The following is an 18,928-nucleotide window of genomic DNA, read 5'->3' as shown; positions in this document are numbered from 1 at the left end:
ACAAGGGGGACAGGTGGGAGGAAACTGGTGTCTCTGAGCTCTGCTGGCTCTGGATAAAGAGGCCGAAGACGGCCAGGACGTGGTTCCAACCAGAAGGGAGGCATGTCGGCCCAGAGTAAGGAAGTTCTTTCTGGCCCCAGGTTCGGCCTGCACCCTCCTGTCTCCTCGGGGCCTCCACGACTCCACATCCATCCTTCTCAGCAGCGCTGACCCCTCCGAGATAAAGTTGTTCGTTCACATGGAAACACCCAGGCGCAGGACCAGGGCCTGGCATCCCACCACCCGGAGTCCAGCACAGACAGGCTTCTCCGAGAGCTGCCGGACAGCACGAAGGGCTGGCCGGGTTCAGCGGTGAGCTCTGTTCCCATGCCTGGAAGCAGGCGAGAGGAGGCTCTGTCGAGGGGCGGCCCCTGTTGGCTGAGACAGAGCTGTCCCAGGCATCTGTGCTCCTTGGAGGCCCCAGAGGCACTGCAGACGGAGGAGAAGGGCTTACCTGCGGGTCAGGAGGGTGTGCGGGCCCCGGGGTGTGGCAGAGGCTGTTCGGGCTCCCTCCGTGGGACATGGGGCTGGGCTGTCCTGCCATCCTGCATGCCAGCCTCACAAGGGCACGGGCTGCAAAAGAAAGCGAGGGCTTTCTCATACACTTGCCTGTTCACTGCCTCCCCCTGCCGGCCCTCCGAGGGAGGAAGTACTTCCAGCTGCCCCGTTTTGCAGACGCGTGAGTCGCAGTGCAGAGCAGTTAAATAGCCTGTGCACAGTCACCCGGCTCAGAAATGGCAGGGCTAGGACTCACTGCCCCTCGTGACACACTCTCCCTCCACGTGCTGAGCCAACTGGGTGGCCAGGGTGGTCCCCACTGGACAGAGCGGGAAACAGCAGCTCTGTGTGGGAAGAGTCCAAAGGTGGCCCCAGCCAGCAAGGGGGGCACCGGATCCAACCCACTTGTGCCAGACTCCAAAGGCTTGTTCTTTCCACATCACTGTCCTCCATGCCTCTTGGGGGGGCAGTTCTACACCTCCGTCCCCCAACATCACCCTCACACAGACCCAGGCTGGCAGCCTGGGCGGTCAGGAGAGGGAGACCTTGAGTCAGACTGCAAGTAGCAGCCGCAGGAAGGAGCCCACATCCCGTCCGCGTTGGGCCCTGCGCACCAAACAGCAGAAGGCCAAGGCCATGGGTCCCTCGCACAGTCCTGCACAAGCCTCTGGGGACAAGTAAGCAAACCCCTCAACCTCCAGCACTTGAGCTGTTACATCAGAAGTTCCCGGAGAGTCAGGATGCTAGTCCCCAGTTGCCATAGTAACTGCGGCAGCTGTCTCTAAGTGCCACCATGTGCCCAGGCCTGAGCTCAAGGTCACCTGAATCTTACTCCCAATATCACTTCCACTCCTGGTGTCCCGGGCGGCCTCTGCCGGCCCCCAGCAGACAAGCACCCCCGGGACTCGGACAGAGGCTCAGGCACACAGACGAAGCCACAGGACCCTCCCGGGTGCAAGGGGAGCAGCCACCTCCTTCGGAAGACAGGCCTCCATCACCCACAGGCATTTCTGCAGCGCCTCCGTGACCAGGGTCCCTCCTCCCGTGTCCTCTGGCAGGCCCAGCTCCTCCCTTCCACACCTGTCATCTGCGTTTCAGGGTGACACTGCTCCCCAGCATGCAACGTAGAGGCAGAAAGCGAAGCCCCATGGAGCAGATACGCAGAGCACCACACCAGCCCGTGCGGCCTCCTGTCTGTGAAGCTGCCCGAACTTGACCGATCCTGACCCCGCACACGGCACTTTATGTGGTTCGTCCTAACGTGTGCAGATGAAGGAAACCGGTGTCCCTGAGCTCTGCTGTCTCTTTTTTTCTCTTATCTCAAATCAGTGTCACGTTGAGGGCACTGTGGCGCTGCGCCTGTCCTTCCTTCCGAGGCCTCCGAGTCCCCACGCCCCTGCCTCTCCCCGGAGGGCGGGCCCTCCAGCTCTCCCCCACCAAGCCCTCCTCCTGCAGGTGGGCAGCTGAGGCCACTTCCTGAAATGCAGGTGGGCCCACAGCCCCCGCAGCATCTGCCCACCATCTGTGCCTGAGCTCCCGCCGGGGAGCACACCCCCCCCCCCGGGTGACATGGCGAGGACCGGGTACGAAAAGCCCCAGGATAAACAGATAAACACGACAAGGAGCAGCTTTCGAGGCAGCGGCAGCGCTGCTACTCCGGGGGGACATGTGTGCGACAGACAACAGGCTGGATGCAGAGGGAACAGAATGTAAAATGCGCATGAATTTCAAGATAAAACCGGAGACTTCCTGCAGGCTCGGCAGCTGCTTCGGGCTGCACCCCCAGACCCCTCGGGGTGACATGTTCACCATCCTCTGCCCTTAGGGGGACCTCCGGGAGAGGTGGGAGAACTGTCTGCAGCTGGAAGGTTCTGTCTCTATCGCAGAAGGCACCGGCATGGCCCCCGGTGCCTCGCTCACCTGCTCACCTGCCCACCTGCCCACAGACTTCGAGAGCACCAGAAACCAAGGGGCAGTCCTGGCCTCCCCTTCCCTCCCCCGACCTCACACAGCCTCTGTGGCCGGCCCGGGTTTACATTCTGACCCGGTTACTCCGCAGCTGGGACCTCGGGCAAGAAACAGTGGTCAGGAAGCTAGCAGTATTTGCAGAGGTCATTCCCCGTGCCCCCACAGGGCATTCCCGCATCTGAGCTTAGAGGCAGGGGAATCCCCTCGGGAGCTTCTCAGGGGCTCATCCTGCTCCTCACGCAGGGGCATCGCGAGCCCCCTCCCGCCTCCTGAGAAACCACAGTGAGGAGGACGAGCCGACAACTGTGTGCACCCACTGTGCCGCGCCCGCTCCCTGCGCCGCAGCTCAATCCGTCTCTCGGCCTCTCGATCCCACAGCTGCACGGAACAGGCTCTCTCCCTGCTCCATCTCACCGAGGGGAACGCCGAGGCCCATGGAGGCTGAGAGATGCGCCCAGATCACATGGATCACAGAGAGCGGAGCCAGGGTTCGAACCCACAACGGCATCTTTGCCCCAGACCTCCACGGGGTGCCCCTCACAGCGCCTCCCATGTTCTGGCGTGGAGGGAGCAAAACCCCTCCACACAACAACGGGGCCTGTGTTGAGTGGGCCACAAGAGGCCAGCCCCACAGCTGGGGCCCAGGGCTCCTGTCCTTGTTGGCACCAAGGACACGTAGCACCTTTTCTGCCAAACCCCTGGGGCTTTGGTAAATCACTGTTCCTAAGAGCTGTTCTTCCAGAACGTAATAGGGGGCACTGCACTATGCTCCCGGTGAGGAGGAAGGGGGCCTCTGTTCCAGAAAAGCAGCAGCCGAGGAGGACCCTGAATGTCACCCCCCACCCCCCAAGTGCCAGAGCGGGCCACCACAGAAGGCAGGAGGCTGGGAGGCGGGTGGCAATGAAGGCTCTCTGAACTTCCACTGGGCCTTCCCATTCCTGCTGGGGCTGGTGGAGACCCATCTTCCATAGCAGGAATCAGGCTCGGAGAGGAGGTTCAAGGCCATGTCTCGAGTGAGCCACAGAGGGGAGATTTGAACCTGGCTCTCACTGCCTCCCAAGTCACCCCTAGGTCCCTGCGTCTCCTATTGTATTTCAGAGGATTTTCATTCTCTTTGTCTATACCCCAGTAGAAACCTGACCCCAGAGATCTCCTGCCAGAAACTGCCCCACAGGGGGCTCAGACGCAGAGAGACCCAGGCGAAGGGACTCAGCGGGAGGACATGCAGAGCAGGGCGCGGGCCCACAGCACCTGCCAGCACCCCGGGTAACACAGGGAGCTGCCTTCCCCGGGCTCCCGCCAAGCTGCAGAACAATGAGGAACGGGCTGCCAGACCCAGGGCCGGGGCCAAAAATCCCTGGAATGTGAGGCCCAGAGCCACGAGCCACACTGAGTGCCACCTCAAAGAAGGCCTTTCTTTGTAGGCAGCGAGGGTCCTGCATTTCCAAGGCACTGTGGACGCCCAGCGCGGCCTCCAGCCTGGGTTTCCGAAGTGTGCACGTCTTCCAGGCTCCTGTGGACCGCACCAGGCTGAGCCCAGGGGCTGGGGGCTGAGGCCTACTTGGGATGAGCAACCTTGAACCGAGTAGGGAGATGGGGATCATAGCGAGGGTGATTGATCTGTTAGGGTGACTGGGAGAACCAAACACATCAGCGGATGAGGGCTCTCTGAACAGAGCCCGGCACGTGCAAAGGCCCTGAGGCTTTGGCAGCTCCCCCCGTCGTTAGTGCCATCCATCCCGGGCCACGGAGGAGTGAGGGCCTCCCCGTGACAGACACGGGGACTGGGGCTCAGAGAGGGGCAGGGACTCGCCTAGGGCCGCACCGCTGGTGGGAGGCAGCGTGGGGCCGCCGGACCGTGCTCGGTCAGGGGCACTGCACGGCCTCTTCGCGATGACTCAGGAGCAAACACCTCCATTACTTATGGGAACCTCGGCCACCTTCACAAAGCCCCCTGACTCGCTCCTCCCTGCCCTGGGCTTTGACGAGGCTCTAACTCCTGTAGTGTGACCCTGGGGGACATGGGGATTTGGGTTTCATCTGGGCACTCCTCAGAAGTGATCAGCTTCCACTGGGCAAAGCGCTGAGGTTCCCCTAGTGGCCTTTCTAAGACTGTCATCTGGCCCTTGCCTCCCAGTTTCTGGAAACTTCCTCTAGGGGAAAGCCATGTCCCTCCTTAGTGTCCTGCCAAATGCCACACCTCACGGAGGTTGGCAGATCACTGAGGCCCTTAGCCCGCCCACTGCCAGGGGACCCAAGACGCCGAGAAGGCTCGGGCCAAGGACCCGGCTTGGGGCGCATGTCTGTGGGGGTCTGTGTGTGTCGGGGGTCTTCCTGAGGTGCATTATTATGCTGTGCAGGCACAAGCATCTGCCACTTTGCTCCCCAGCCCTGAGATGGAAGCAGCGTGTGTCCTTGCCCTTTTCTGTACACGTGTGTGGGTGCGTGTGCTTGGGGTTCACCTGGTGACGACAGCTGTGTGAGCCCAGACACCTCCTCAGCCCACCCACTGAGGCCAGGGCGTCTCTGTCCCTCATTGGGGGTAGTTTGAGGGTGAAGGTGACGAAGGCCAATGTGGCTCCTGGGCTGACAGGTTCTGCCAAGTCGTCAGGAGGACCCCACCGTTGTCCTTGGAGGCTCGGCCTCGGCTGGACACTGGACCCTGGGCTGGTGTCTCAGGGAAAGGCTGCTCCTCGGTCCTTCCAGCTGAGCATGGACGGCTCCACAGGTTGTGCTCCCAAAGCAGGAAACCGTGCCACGGCTTCACACTCTCCTACACACACACACACACACACACACGGTTTCTTTTCTTTTCCCCCAAATGAGTGACCCAACACCAGTGCAGGCACGGGGGCCATTTCCACGTGTCCAGCAGGCTCCCGGTGGCCCATGCCTAGCATGGGTGCCCCTGCTGGGGGCCTTCAGCCCACTGGGAGAGGAGAGGCGCTGCAGGTTGGTACTGCCTGACACGCCCCCTGCACCAGAGAGCGAGGCCCAGCAAGGAGGCGGGGCTGCTCCCAGCCTGCCCCGGGGGGTCAAAGCCAGACCAGTCTCAGCATTAGCCACACGCATGCCAAGCAGCCCCCCTGAGCTGAGTGACTTGATATCTTCGGAGAAACCCAAAGGGGCCATCACCCCCCTTTTGCAGATGTGAAAACCAAGGCTCCAAGGCGTCATGGGCTTCTATGAACTGCATTATGCAGAGAACAAAACGAAAGCTCAGACCAGTTAAGTGAAGGGCCCGGGACCACACAGCAGGCAACCGGGGGAAGCAGCACTTGGAACCACTAGTCCGCACGGCCTTGGAAGAGTGAATGAATGAATGAATGTGTGAATAAGTGAATGCATGAATGAACGAATGAATTCTGGCCCAGAGGGGTGGCTCTGGCTGCTGTGTCCTCCCCGACTCCGCTTGGTCCCCCCTTTCCTCTGGTCTTGGGATAAGCGGCCGTTACCGGTCCATTCATCACTTGACAGGAAGCAGCCAGATCTCAGGCCGGAGTCGCGGGGCCCCGCGAGCCGCAGGGGACAAGCCGCAGATGGCGTCTGTTTCCTGACCAGTCCCGGCCCCGTGCCACCCTCTGCCCCACCCCCAAGCCATGCTTGCTGCTCAGATTCCCAGGCTCCACCACCAGCAGGAGCCTGGCTGCTCTGAGACTCGGGACCACAGGCAGCCCCGAAAGGACGGTGCGGCCCATGCAGAGAGGTCCCCGACCCCCGCCTCCGGGCAGCGGGCCTCCCACATGAGGCTGCGGAACCCGGCGGTCGGCAGCTGAGGGGCGATGCAGTGCCCTCCCAGACCACGCGGCCGTTCTTCCCACTCAGCTCCTTTCCCCGCCACCCCCCCGTCCAGCTCTCCTCTCCTCACCCATCACCCACCCCCTCCTCCTCTCTCCAGCCTGGGGGCCCCTCTCTCCAGAGCTCCAGACCCCAGCCACCAAAAGCCACAGGCACCAAAGCCTCACCTGGCCCAAGTCAGAGCTTCCGCCTGCCCTTCCCAGGTCTCCACCTCGGCAGCAGGGTCGCCTCTCCGCTCGGGGATTTGGCAGGAACCCAGTCTCGCCCCACCCCACGCTCACCCTCCCTCAGAGTCCACGGCTGGTCCTCATCCAGCCCCGCCCATCCTTTCCCCAGATAAGCCTGCGCTCACCCGCTCACCCCGAGCCTCTGCCCTGTGCTGGCCTGGCCCCTTCTCAGCAGGTCCCTGCAGTCACCTCCCGCCCGATGCCCCAACCTCCAGGCCACCATGGGAAGGTCGCCCTCCAGCACACAAACCCCAGCCTGCCGATCCCCAGCCCCCGCTTTCCAGGAAAGGCCTGCATGGCTGAGCGAGGCACTGCAAGCTCTGCCCAGCTGTACGGGCTTGCCTTCCTGCGTCTCCCACCCCACCCCCCACCCAGGCTCCCACCCCACCCCCGAGCCCTGCTCCCAACCACACAGCCCCCAGGGGTGGGGTGGGAGCCGGGGCAAAGGCAGGAAGTCCCGCTCCCTTTCTGAGCCTCGATGTCCTCGTCTGTAAAGAAGATACAGCCAGACGCCGCAGGGTGGGCACACAGAGGCAGTCAGGCGGTACCAAGGGCCCCCCCTCTTCTCCCCATCTGACAGCACCCACATGGGCTTCTCGCCGAAAGTCCAGCTCGTTGGGCACAAACTGCTTGTTTTGTCGCCCTCTCCTCCTCTTCTGCCAACCTTTCCAGGTGGGGACTGGTCTTAGCGGTCATCTCCACTTTGCCAGGGCCCTGCCAAGGCCTGGCACAGAATGGGCACCAGCAGGGCACTGGGGGAATAAACGGACCAGCCAGTGGAAGGGGCTCTTCCCACCCTCCTGAAGCCCCAAGCAAGAGCGTCTGCCTTCACACTCAGGGTCCCCGAGGTCTCCGGCCAGGCAGAGACCACCAGGCCGTTCTCTCAAACACAGCCCACCCGCACTGCAGGGCTTCCCAGAGCCTTTGTGAAATCAAGGAGGCTCTTGATCGCCTCCCTCTTCCCTGCTCTCAGGTAACAAACACAAGGTCCAGAAGAAAAAGAGGCAGGAGCTGTAAACACCTCTCATGTCTGGGAGGCCTTTGGCTCCGGGACCCAGCGAAGGCTGGGCCTCATCCCACCCTTCGAGGAGGACGGTCTGCTGAGCCTGGCCTCCGTGCCAGCGAGTTCCACGCAGCACCTCCGCACACTCCTGCCACCGCGTCTGTGGCGCCCCATTTTACGGAGGAGGAACCTGAGGTGCAGAGAGTTACATAACTTGCCGAGCTCCTGCGGCTGTGTGAAAGGCGTGCCCCGTGTCTGAACCCAGATCCGACTTTTACAAAGTCTGGGTTTCAATCTTATTTGTCTGGGGTGGTCCTCTGAGACCACCACGGAGCTGGGGAAGCCAGTATAGGAGGTGTCCGAGGAGACCTCTCACTCCGCTGGGAGGACTGGATGCCTCAGACAGGCTCGCCGTCTCAAGGACCCCTGCCCGCCAGGGAAATGAATTTGCTGTGTGTTCAAGGCCTTGGCAGGCTCTGCTTCCCCCGCCTGGAACGCATTGTCTCCCAGCAAACCTGGCTCCTCCTTCATGGCCCAACCGGGGCACCTCCTCCAGGCAGCCTTCCCGGATTCCCCCTAACACTCCCAGCTCTACATCCCTGGTTCCCATGCTGCCATTACCTACTCGCATATTTTCCTCTCCCTTAAATGAAGTTTTCCTTGAGAGCAGACACTCACCTCACTCACCTCATGGCCCCAGCAGGCCACAGAAGGAGGGCCAGGTACATGGCTGCTGGCCTGGTACAGAAACACCAGAAGTCCAAGAGAGGAAGCCAGGGAAGCACCCCCCAGGGGGTGGGAGGGCTTCGGTGTTTGTAGAAAGTTTTCCCAGGGCCCCAGGACAGCATCCATCATCCCACCCAGTGAGTGGCCTCTGCCCAGGGGAAGTCCTTAAAGCCCTGGCCTCCCCTAATTTTCTCTCCTGCCCACATGTTCAGGTTCAAAGGACAGCGATAGCTGGTGGGAGAAAGTTCTGTGGCGAGCTCACTGCTCAGACATCAGGAAGGGGCCCGGGCAGCCAAAGCCACTCCAGAGAGACAAGCATTGCTTCCACTGCTCCCCTTCTAACCCCAGCAGTTCTGGCACAGCCCAGGATTGCTCAAGGTGAAACCGCACCCCTCCCCCACCTGGGTGGTGGCGAAGGTCATGCAGGCTGACCGCCGGTAGCCCCCACCTGGTCAAGTGGTGGCAGTGGCAGAGGTGCAGCTGAGGCAGGGTGCTCTGTGAGCCTGGGCTCTGGACGTCCCTCGGGCCTGCCTTTCTGTCACTTGCTGGGCACACCCTTTAGGGCCAGGGCAGTAGCCCCAAGTGGCAGGAAAGGGTGAGGGGTCCCCCCAGCAGGAGGCAGGGCAAAGGCAGGTACCTTGCAGAGCAGCTCCTGGGAGTCTCGGGGAAGGTCTGCTCAGCCTGGGGTGGAGGGTGGACTCACGGCGCCGAGGGCTCTGGGGAGCTGGGTGGCCTCTCGGTGTCGGCGCGGGCGAAGGAAGAAGGATCGGCCCAGTCTCTGTGGGGGACTTCCCCCGCCAGGGCCGAAAGGAAACCCCCACCATTCGCCGCTCCAAAAATAGCTTCGGCTGCCACCTCTGTGGCCAATGGAACTTGTCACGGCCTCCGGAGTCCGATGCTCACCGGGGACTGGAATCTGAGGGCAGCGGCCCCTGGGCAGTCTTGGGGAGAGTGCACGCAGGTGCCTGCAGCCAGCGGGCTTGGAATGCAGTCAGAGGCCTTTCTGGGGCCACCCAGTCCTGCTCTCCCGTTTCACCCACCAGGAAACTGAGGCAGGAAGCGGGGGACTTGCCAGGGCCACGGGCGCAGCGGCAGCAGCCCCAGGCCACCAGCCTGCCTCCTCAATCCACTGCGCACCACCCGAGTGGCACAGGGATTTGCCCCCGACCAGAACCCACAACATCGGCAGCCCCGGGATCAGCCCAGCCTGAGCACCGGCAGGGACGACCGGTCCTTCCCTTGTGCCTGGTGCTCCCACCCCCACGGGGGGCCCAGCAAATGCTAAGTAGTGTGAAAAGCGCTTGCTGTCCCTTTAAAAGCTTAACTCTTCCTAGTCTCTCTTTTGTGAGCTGAGCCAAAAATATTTCTTGCCTGAGAGATGGACGCCTTCGTAGGCAGCGGCCCTGGGTTCGAGTCCCGGACCTGCCATGTCCCAGCTGTGCGTGTCTCAGGGTCCTCCTGTGTCAGACAGGGACGGGAGCGTGTGCTGGAGGGTTCCTGACGGTGCATGAACCGAAAGTGCTGAGCCCTGGGCTGGCACGTGACAGACGCCCAATCAGTGGGTAACCGTTTGAGCATTACTGCATCTCACTGGGGCCCACGCTCTCCCGGGCAAGGTGCAGATCCGGGAACTGAGGGCTCGGCGAGTTTCTGCCTTCCCTTCCCTCCACGCGTCCCTCCTGCGGCCTTCCCTGCGCAGGGCCTGTGCTCACAGCGGGCGACCCCAGGACGACGCAGGAGGAAACCCCCCTGTTCTTGCAGGGTGTGCAGGAGAGAACCCCGGAATACAGGGACAGACGCTCACCAGCCAGAAAAGAGTGGGAAAAGTGCCCCAGGAAAAGGACAGATGGACCCTCACTTCTGGCCAAAGTCACGGGCAGCTTCTCCCAACGGGTGGAGTGTGAGACGGCTCGGTGGGGTGGGACGGACCCCAAGTGGAGGGCACGGGAATTATGGGGGAGGACGCAGTGGGGTCCAAGGTGTGGAGGCTGGCGAACTTGCAGGCACGTGGGAGGGAGTCAGGGAAACTCCACGCCGGCCCCTGCCTCCTCCTCCGGAACAAGAGCCACCAACACCCTGGGCGAACCACCCCCTCGCACCCCATCTGCAGCTCCGCCGCTGGGCCCAGCACAGGCGTGTTGCCGCCGAGGCCCCGGAGGACACATGGAGCCGATCCCGGCACCAGGGCTCGGCCACCTGTGCCAGCACATCTTCCCCTCCAGCCGGGCCCAACTGTCGGGCATATGCCAGGTGCCAGCCCCCTGGGCGCCCGAGGCTGGGCCCAGGCCAGCCGTGCACAGGCCTGCAGGTGGACCCCACCGAGGCCCTGGCGCGTGGGGCTCTCCTCAAGGACTGTCGTCCTTGACCCAGCACCAGCCTCGACTCACGGAAGAGACTCTAGATGGTCAGGCCCCCCGAGTCGGGCACTTTCTGCCTGATCTGCTCTGCTTCCAGCCTCCCGTCTGCTGGAGAGGAGTTCCCTCCGTGGCAGAGACGTGCCTCGGAGGGGAAACGCGCTCTGGCCCAAGACGGGGCGCAGCACCCAAGGAAAACACACTTTCTCGCCGTGTGAGCCAGCCCCGAGGGGCCTTCCGCCCCCTCCTGGGCCCGAGGAGGCCGCCACCTTCCAGGGGCCCAACTCGGCTCTGCGCGGCCTCTGCACCCTCACAGGCACACACGTCGATGTCAGTCACGCCCTGACTGTCCACCCAGGACACAGAAGAGAGGGTGGAGCTGTGCTGAGGGCCACAGGTGGCACCGGTCCCCTCCCAAGGTGGCCAGACTCCCAGGGCCTGCCGAGTCACCGTGAGCCCAGCCTTCACCCAATCCCCATGGTGCTGAGCGCGGCTCCGTCTGTGGGCGACAGTGTCACCTCCACCCAGTCCCGCCACCCACGCGGCGTTCCAGGCCAGCACGTAATCATGGCTTCTGGGGCCACGCCATCACGCCACCTTCCTGTGTTTGTGCACCCCCCCGGGGATCCTCGCAGACACCCAGGCAGGCCTGGGAAGCATGAGGCCGCTTTTAACTCCTCGAGGGTGACTTCTGCTCTGAGCCACGATGTGTCTGGCACGGTGGCTGGGGGCTCACAGAGCTTGGGACCCCTATAGGACTGTAAGACCAAGTCACGGCCTGTCCCTGGGCCTCAGTTTCCCCACCTACAACGTGGGGAAGTCAGGCTTCAGGGTGTAGGAGGGCCCTTCCCGTGCCCACATTTCTGACGATGCTAATGGAAGATGGGTGACTCACTGGAGCCTGCCATCAGGCTTTCGGATCTCGTATCTTATCACGTGTTCTTCTGGGTCTGGGCTTGCTCAGGGGACGCTCCCCTGGCCTTGGGAGACTTCCTGAGCCCTGCAGTCCCCTGCACACTGTCCTCCCCATTTGTAACAAGCCACAGCGACGTAGGGGCACAGCTCAGGTGCCTCCTAGGCTCCCAGACACGCAGCCATGGAGGTGAGATGTGCACATGGGGGAGGGGGTCACACAGAGAGCGCCCCCTAAGTGCCTGGTGCCGGGCCGGATCCTTCAGGAACTTTGGCAGCTTGTGTGCTCACGAGGCAGCCCTGCAAAGCAGGCCGTGCGTCCCCTGGACAAACCTGGAAACGCAGGGTCTGAGGTGGTGTGCCTTGCTGGAGGAGTCCCAGCTGGATGGCGGCGGAGCCTGGGTGGAAATGCAGGCCCGACTCCTCACTCCCCCGGAAGCCCTCTGCAGCACAGACTGGGCTCCTGCCCCCAACCAAGTGGGGTGGTCGTGGCGGGGACCAGATCGAAGTGCCTAACTATGGGGCAGAATCAAAGAAGGGCAACTGATTCCAACGTGGGCCAATCAGGGGGTCTGCAGGGAGGCGGTGGCATTTGATCTGGGACCAGAGAGCCAAACAGTGAGGAGAGAGAGAGAAGCAATCCAGCACTGGCTCTGGAGTCAGAGAGCCCCAAGTTCAAATCCTGCACTGCCTCTGTCCAGCCACGTAAGCTCCAGCCAGGCCCATGGTCACCTCTTTGCAGTTTCCTCCTCTGTACACAGGGGACCACGTAAGACACACCTCGGGGGGCTGTTGCGAGGACTGAATGAGGACACACGGGCAGAATGCCAGCCCGGACCTCAGGGCCTGCGTATGCACAAGAGCTCAATAAACGCGGCTGCTGCTACTGTTATGATTACCATTATCGCTATTAAAAAAACCGCATTCATTTAACACTAATATCCCTGCGACAAATATTTCTGGCAACCGGCTCTGCAAATCGATTGTCACGATCAGTCTGGTCCTCATTCTCCAGGGGACCCCGGCGTTGTGGCCAACCAGTCCCTGGGCCCCGTAGGCTTGGCTGGAGGTGCCCATGCTCTATGAGGACTCACATTTTTGCGGGGAGGCTGGGAGGAGCCACACCGGCTCCTGCTGCGCGTTCTCCCAGAAGCTGGGAAGTGATGGCAAAGCAGTTCTCAAAGTTACCAGGACGATGAGCCTGAGCTGTCTTCCCCTCCCCCGCCCCCGCTGTCTCAATAAAATAAATCTTGGCCCGCCGCGGGCGAGAGGCCCTATATATTTACATGACGATTGTGCCTCATGATCGCGGGGCCGTGTTTCCGGCAGGCAACGTGTGGCAGGGATGACAGTGGTCCTGGGAGACCCACTCTTTTCCAGCGACTTTTATTGTCCATTATATCCCGGCATTTACAGGGCTCTGCTCCGGGCCTGGCAGGAATATGGCACACGGCGGGGCTGGCAGGCCTTAATATTCCCGTTGAAGGGTCGCAGATTCGTCTTGGGGTCCCTCCTCCCCTCCCCAGTCTCTGTGTGGTACTGAGACCCCAGAGAGCACCAGGGGCTCTGGTGGGAGAGGGCTGGTTGCCTGAGACCAGGCCCGGCAGGAATATCTGCACCGTGGAAATGGGCAAACGCTACAAATCAGAGTTCTGTACAAATCCTCCCCCCCACCCCACCCCTCTGCCCCAGGAAACTGCTTGTTAAACTCATGGCAGCAGACCCCAGGCAGATGTGACCCAGGGGTCTGCAAGCAACTGGAAGGACACACGGACTTAGAGTAAGAGGTGAAACCTGACTTCCTCACCCCCTTGCTGTGTGGCCTTAGCGAAGTCACTGCACTTTCTGAGCCTCGGCTTTCTTGTCTGTAAAATGGGGACATACCTGAACTGCTGGGGGTGCTGTGAGGTTACAGGACCTTATGGAAAGTGCCCTGGGCGATGCCTGGTATGTGGCAGGCACTCAGGAAATGATAGCTCTTGTCCCTCGTTCACTCAACACGCACTGAGCACCTCCTCTGTGTACCAGACACCGCCTGAGGGACAGGGACACAGAAATGCCCCAGGGGATGCCAGAGACCAAATTCTTCACAACGGATCAGTTCTTGATCAGTTCTTGATCGTCTGCAGAGGGATTTTTACCCACGTCATCTTACGAAGCCTCATGACAATTTTAGGAGGTGGGCAGAGCAGGAAATACGCCCACTTCTAAGAGGAGGAAACGGGGCTCAGGATGGATGTGGCTTGCCCAGGGCCCTTGTCAGTGGGTAGCAGGCCCACCATGTCGCCCACCTGAGTTCCCAGGCCCGGCCGTGCTGGCCTCCCTGAAAGTTAACCTTCACACAGGGCACAGGAGGGCCCGGGGGCAAAGGGACTCCTGGCCCAGGATCCTGGGTTTTAGCCTTGGCCATGGCCTCTCTGCTCCAGGTCCTCCCCCTTTTGGGCCCTTGGTCTCCCGTCAAAGGGCTGAGAGGGCTGCAGTCAGGAAGCTATTGTCCCTGATGGCGGAGGGTCCGTCTCCAGGCTTCCTGGCTTGGCCAGGTGTCCCTCTGTCCCACACGGCCAGGGAGGACGCAGGCACACCCACGTCTGCTGTGCCCCAGCTGGATCCCAGGCGAGCCAGGGTGCCCTGCGCAGGAAGGAAGAGGGGAATGGGCTGGGGCAGGACTTCTGCCTACGTATGTAGAGCGCGCCATGGCAGCCTGCTGGCAGGGCGCCTCCACCCCGTTCACGGACGAGGGGGCTGAAGCTCGGGGGGCTGGTGTCAGACCCTGGCTGGCAGCCTCCAGAGCTTGTGGCTGGGCTGCCCAGAGGGATCAGGAAACCACCCGGTCCCCTCGGTTCTGACACCCGGGAGGCCTGGAAATGGGACACCCTCTGGCCACCCCAGCCTCAGCACAGAGGGGCTGAGGAGCGTTGAGCTGGAACAGGAGAGCGAGAAAAGTGCAGACGACTCGGATGACTCAAACAACCTTTGAAAGCGGGTGGCAGGCGGAAGTGGGCAGCATTTCTGGTGGGTTTCACCTCGCTTCCTAGAAGGATGAGTCACCGCTTTTGTTGAGTCAGCACTCGCCTGGCGGGCCACGTAGACCTGCGTTTGGGGTGGCACCTCTCCGTTCACTTGTCCCCAAAGAAGTGTCAGGCTGCCAGGTGGGGGCCATCCACCTGTGGGGTGGGGGCGGGGCACTTTTCATTTCACAGATGGGGCAAATGAGGCCCAGGAAGGGAAGAGGGCGGTTCAGGGGCACACAGTCTCCAAAGGATACTTTTTCTATTTTGGGAGATAGGAAAGAAGCGACCCTCTAGAGCTTTTAAGAGAGAGAGAAAGAGAAAGAGAAAGAGAGAGAGAGAGAGAGAGAGAGAGAGAGAGAGAAACTAGCAGCTGAACAGAACTGCAACAAGGCCCCCAGCCAGCCTGAGGAGGTTCTGAAATTCTGTGCAGTCTGAATTCTTGCCGGCTGAAGGGTCATGCGATTTCTTCTGCAAAAGGCAGACTTGAAAAAGTCTGGCTGAGGGGAAGGGAGCGGAGCGAAACGGCCACGAGACTGGAAGTCATGAGTTTCAGCCTGGCTGCCCGCAATGCCTTTCTGGGTGACCACAGACGACTCCTTTGCCCTCTCTGGGCCCCCACTTACCCTGTCACACTGACTACACCGCAAGCCTTGTTCTAACGCACCTGGGTAATGTCAGCCTGCATTCCTGTCACACTACACGAGTGTCTCCGTTTTGCAGCAGGGGGAAACTGAGGCACAGAAAGGGCAGGCGTGCTGTCCAGGACAGGTGGAAGAACTGGGATTTGAGCGTAGGTAGTGCGGTTCCAGACCCACGCTCCTGACCGCCGAGCCGCACTGCCCTCCTGCCCACAGCAGGCTGACCCCTTGTCCCTAGTGCCCTCCCAGAGACCTCGGGGGCTTTGCCTCTGTGGCTTGGACGCCCGAAGGTCTGTTTCGGGAGACACAGAACCATCCTCCTCAACGCTGGCTGCTGCTTCTCTGAGCTGCTGCCTTTTCCGTGCACTGGTTTCTAAGGTCCGCTCGGCCGCCTTTAGAACCGCAGCCCGGGACGCCCTCGGGAGGCTTCCAGGTCGCGGCAGCCGCCAACCTGCCTGTCTGAGCCTTGCTGGGAGCTACAAGTCCGCACAGGAGAGGACGGCCCCGCTCTGATGCCCACTTTGGAGTTCTAACTCAGTCCGCCTCCGGGACCGCAGGAGGCAGGCTGCCATTCAGGCGTCCAAGAAAGAGAGGAAAAAACTTCTATTCATAGCCAGACAGGGCCTGCTCTGCGGAAATGATGCTACCAAGACGCGACGTGCAGCCCAGCTGTGCGAGAGAATCCCGAAAAGCCTGACCCAGGACCATCCACGTGGAGGGCTCAAAGGCTTGGGTGGTCACCAAGCCTAGAAAAGATGCCTGGAGACTCAACCGTGACATTCCTGAGGGGGTGAGGCTCTCGCCCCAAACCTGGGCTTGTCTTCCAAAGCAAAATTCTTCAGACAACAGACATTTTCTGGCTTCAGCACGCAGGCTGCTGCTCTGTGTTTCACTCGGATCTCCCGAGTAAGGGATACTCACGCTAAGAAGAACGGCCCCCCTCGCGTGCGCCCCCACCCCATGCCATGCACTGCACTGCACATCTGGGTCCCCCTGCCACTCCCTCGAGGTGAGTGTTACTATCTCCATTTTGCAGAGAGGGAAACTGAGGCTCAGAAGCGCACACTTGGCTAAGGTGGGGCTTGAACTCTGGGGCCCCCCTGGAGCGTAGGAAGCTGGGGATGAGCCCCAGTGGGACCTGCTGGCTGCCTCACTACGAGGGGCTCTGGGGAGACAGGGACGTGCAGAGATTTCTGTGGGCAGGTGCACATCAAGTGTCGGGCCCTGGGCGCACCATTCCGCCCTCCACAGGCACGGGAAGAATTCCTGCAGAGGGACAGGTGGGGAAGCGCTGGCCCGACTGCAGCTCAGACAGCTCCATGAGGCCGGGCCAGTCCTGCCCTTTCAAAGCCACTGGAATCCATTCTGTGGGACTACGCAGAGCGCCCAGAAAACCCCTAGCGCTGTGTTCGCATTGCGGCGTCAACGGCACAGGCGCAGTCGCTGCCACGCTCCCACCAATTCCTGGGAGCAGGAAGGAGCCGGAAGCCTCTCCCGGGAGGTCTCAAGTCCCGCCAGAGACCTCGGAAGGGCCCCGAGGAATCCACCGGTCTACAGCCTGCATTGGAGGCTCAGGGCAGAGGAGGGATGTGTCCAAGGACATCCGACCGTCTGTTCACTCAATCAACAGCAGAGAAGAGGGGGAGCACCCGGGGCAGGGGGCGCAGCACGTGCAAAGGCCTGGAGGCTAGGCCTATGCGCTGTGGCATGGAGGCCCTGATGACGGTGCAGCCTCGAAGGCTCAGCAGGACCAACAGAGCGCCATGAGCATGCACAAACTGGGCTCCACGAGCGTGCGCACACGGGGCTGGTAAGGGGTGCAGAGCCCTCCCACCCCCTGCCCGTTACTCTTTTGCACCCCACTCTGCCTCCCCGGTACCGAGCCCACACATAATTTTACTCCATGGGTCACATGATGAATCAATGCTCCAGACGCATTTAGCAGCGTCTTTCCTCCCTCAAGGCTACATGCACACACATGACCTCCCCACCCCTGCCCCAGTCATCTCAGGTAACTGTGTGCCCGCAGACCGGAGGAAGGAAATGCCTACAGAGCCTCCCTCTCAAGAGACTGTGCTGGGCCCACACTCTCTTAGTTGGTGAGCACTTATCGAGCACCTGCTGTGTGTCAGGCTCTGTGCTAGGCACTGGAAGGATTCACAGATAGTGGTTCCAACCTCTAACTCACTCAGCCACCTCCTACTTCTTTCGATATGGGCAGGGCTGGAACCATCACTCCTACTGCACAGGAGAGGAGACAGAAGGTCCCGGGCCCTGCTGACTCAAGATTAGGAAGTGTCGGGGCTGGGATGGGAATCTGGAAACATCTGACCACGGAGTCTTTGCCAAAACAGGCAAGGGTCCCTGGGGGACCGAAAGAGCCTGGGTCCCTCCTTCCAGCCCCATGGGCTGCCCCTGATCCACAAAGCAGAAGGACGCACTGGCTGGCACCACCAGGAATGGCAGGGTCCTGTCACTACTGGGAGGGGCTGCTCTCCAGGCCCAAGGGAGCACGGCCAGGGTGGGTGGCTCCTGCGGGGAGCCGAAGGTTCTTAGCCCTCAGTTGTCCTGGCTGATGCGCCAAAGGACTACATGCGGATGGCCTGTGCTTAAGAAAAGCATGCTGAAGTCGACCCATCAGCCCGTCTTGGCACCTGCATTAACGCATACAGACAAGCCCAGGACCCAGAGCACCGACTCTGGAGTCAGAGGGCCCTGGTCAGGTCGGCTCCCTGAGTCTCTGAGCTCTTCAGACCTGGCCCTGTGTGGGGACAGCTCTCCCTCCCGGGACTCGGGTCCTCGGGTGCTTCTGTCTCCTGCACAGGAACGTCAGCCAGAGCAGCACCGTGGGCCCGCCAGTCTGTCCTGCTCAGCCCCAGGCCAGCGCCCGACACAGAGCGAGCCTGACCCAAGTGTGCTGCTTGCACGCCGGCCTCATCCGCACAGGGGCTGGCGGCCAGGCGGTCCCTCCTGGGAACCCTGTTTTAACCCAACTTAAACAGCCGCAGACATTGCAGCGCACGGACGCTTGGCGGCACCCTATCCAGACGGGCCTTCCTCCTCCCCTCTGGGGTCCCTGTGCTGGGGTGGATAGTGTTCCTACAAAACTCGTGCCTACCTGCAACCTGGGAACACAGCCTTGTTGGGAAACAAGGTCTTTGCAGACGCAATGACGTTGAGATGAGGTCATTTGGGATTAGGGTGGCCCTCGTCCAATGACTGGTGACTTCGTAAGAAGAGGGAAACTTGGATGCAGAGACTTGCAGGGAGAAGTTCATGAGATGACAGGGGCCCAGAGGGGAGTGTTGTGTTAAACAAATGCCAAGGGACGCCAAAGATCGTTGGCAGCTGCCAGAAGCTGGGAGAGGGGCCTGGAACAGCTCCCCTCAGAGCCTCCAGGGAAACCCAGCCTCCTGACACCTCGTGTGCGCCGTGTTAAGCCGGCCCTGGGAATCTAACCATCTCCCAGCCCAGTGCTGGAGCCAGCCGGCCTGCACGTGCGGCCACAGCATCCCGAGTTCTCCTGGTGCTGCACATTCTTCCAAGGCTCCCCCGGGCCCACCTTCTGCCTCTGGAGCCCCACGGGGAGTGAGTCAGCGGTTCCTAGGCCTGGGGATTTCAGTCTGGCTACTTCCAACTTCTGAAGACAAACATGAAGTGGTCAATGTTTTCCAGACAAAATTTCCATCTATTATCACTTTCTCCATTTGGGGAGCACCTGACGTAAGCCGCCACGGCCAGGCCCGTCCTGATG

General features: G+C 61.4%; 1 protein-coding gene across 3 annotated transcripts in view; it reads right to left on the bottom strand.

Annotated features, from left to right (window-relative positions):
- The window catches only part of NEK6 (NIMA related kinase 6), a 72,953-nt gene that overhangs the window by 34,774 nt on the left and 19,251 nt on the right, over window positions 1-18,928 (bottom strand). Inside the window, exons 1-2 of one of the 3 annotated variants that reach the window (XM_045846032.1) lie at window positions 9,631-9,757; window positions 494-612 (exon numbers count right to left, since the gene is read on the bottom strand). In XM_045846032.1, the coding sequence (XP_045701988.1) occupies window positions 494-612; window positions 9,631-9,688 (177 nt within the window). In that variant the 5' untranslated portion in view covers window positions 9,689-9,757. Of the gene's footprint in view, window positions 1-493; window positions 613-8,896; window positions 9,050-9,630; window positions 9,758-18,928 lie in introns of those variants that run through there. The other 2 variants (XM_045846031.1, XM_045846033.1) reach the window with 2 other exon arrangements.

The sequence above is a fragment of the Phyllostomus hastatus genome, unplaced genomic scaffold, assembly GCF_019186645.2.
Source record: "Phyllostomus hastatus isolate PE091 unplaced genomic scaffold, TTU_PhHast_1.1 phas_contig_495, whole genome shotgun sequence".
In the NCBI taxonomy this organism is placed as follows: domain Eukaryota; kingdom Metazoa; phylum Chordata; class Mammalia; order Chiroptera; family Phyllostomidae; genus Phyllostomus; species Phyllostomus hastatus.
The sequence above is the reverse complement of the archived record's forward strand: the minus strand, read 5'-3'. Positions and strand labels throughout refer to the sequence as shown.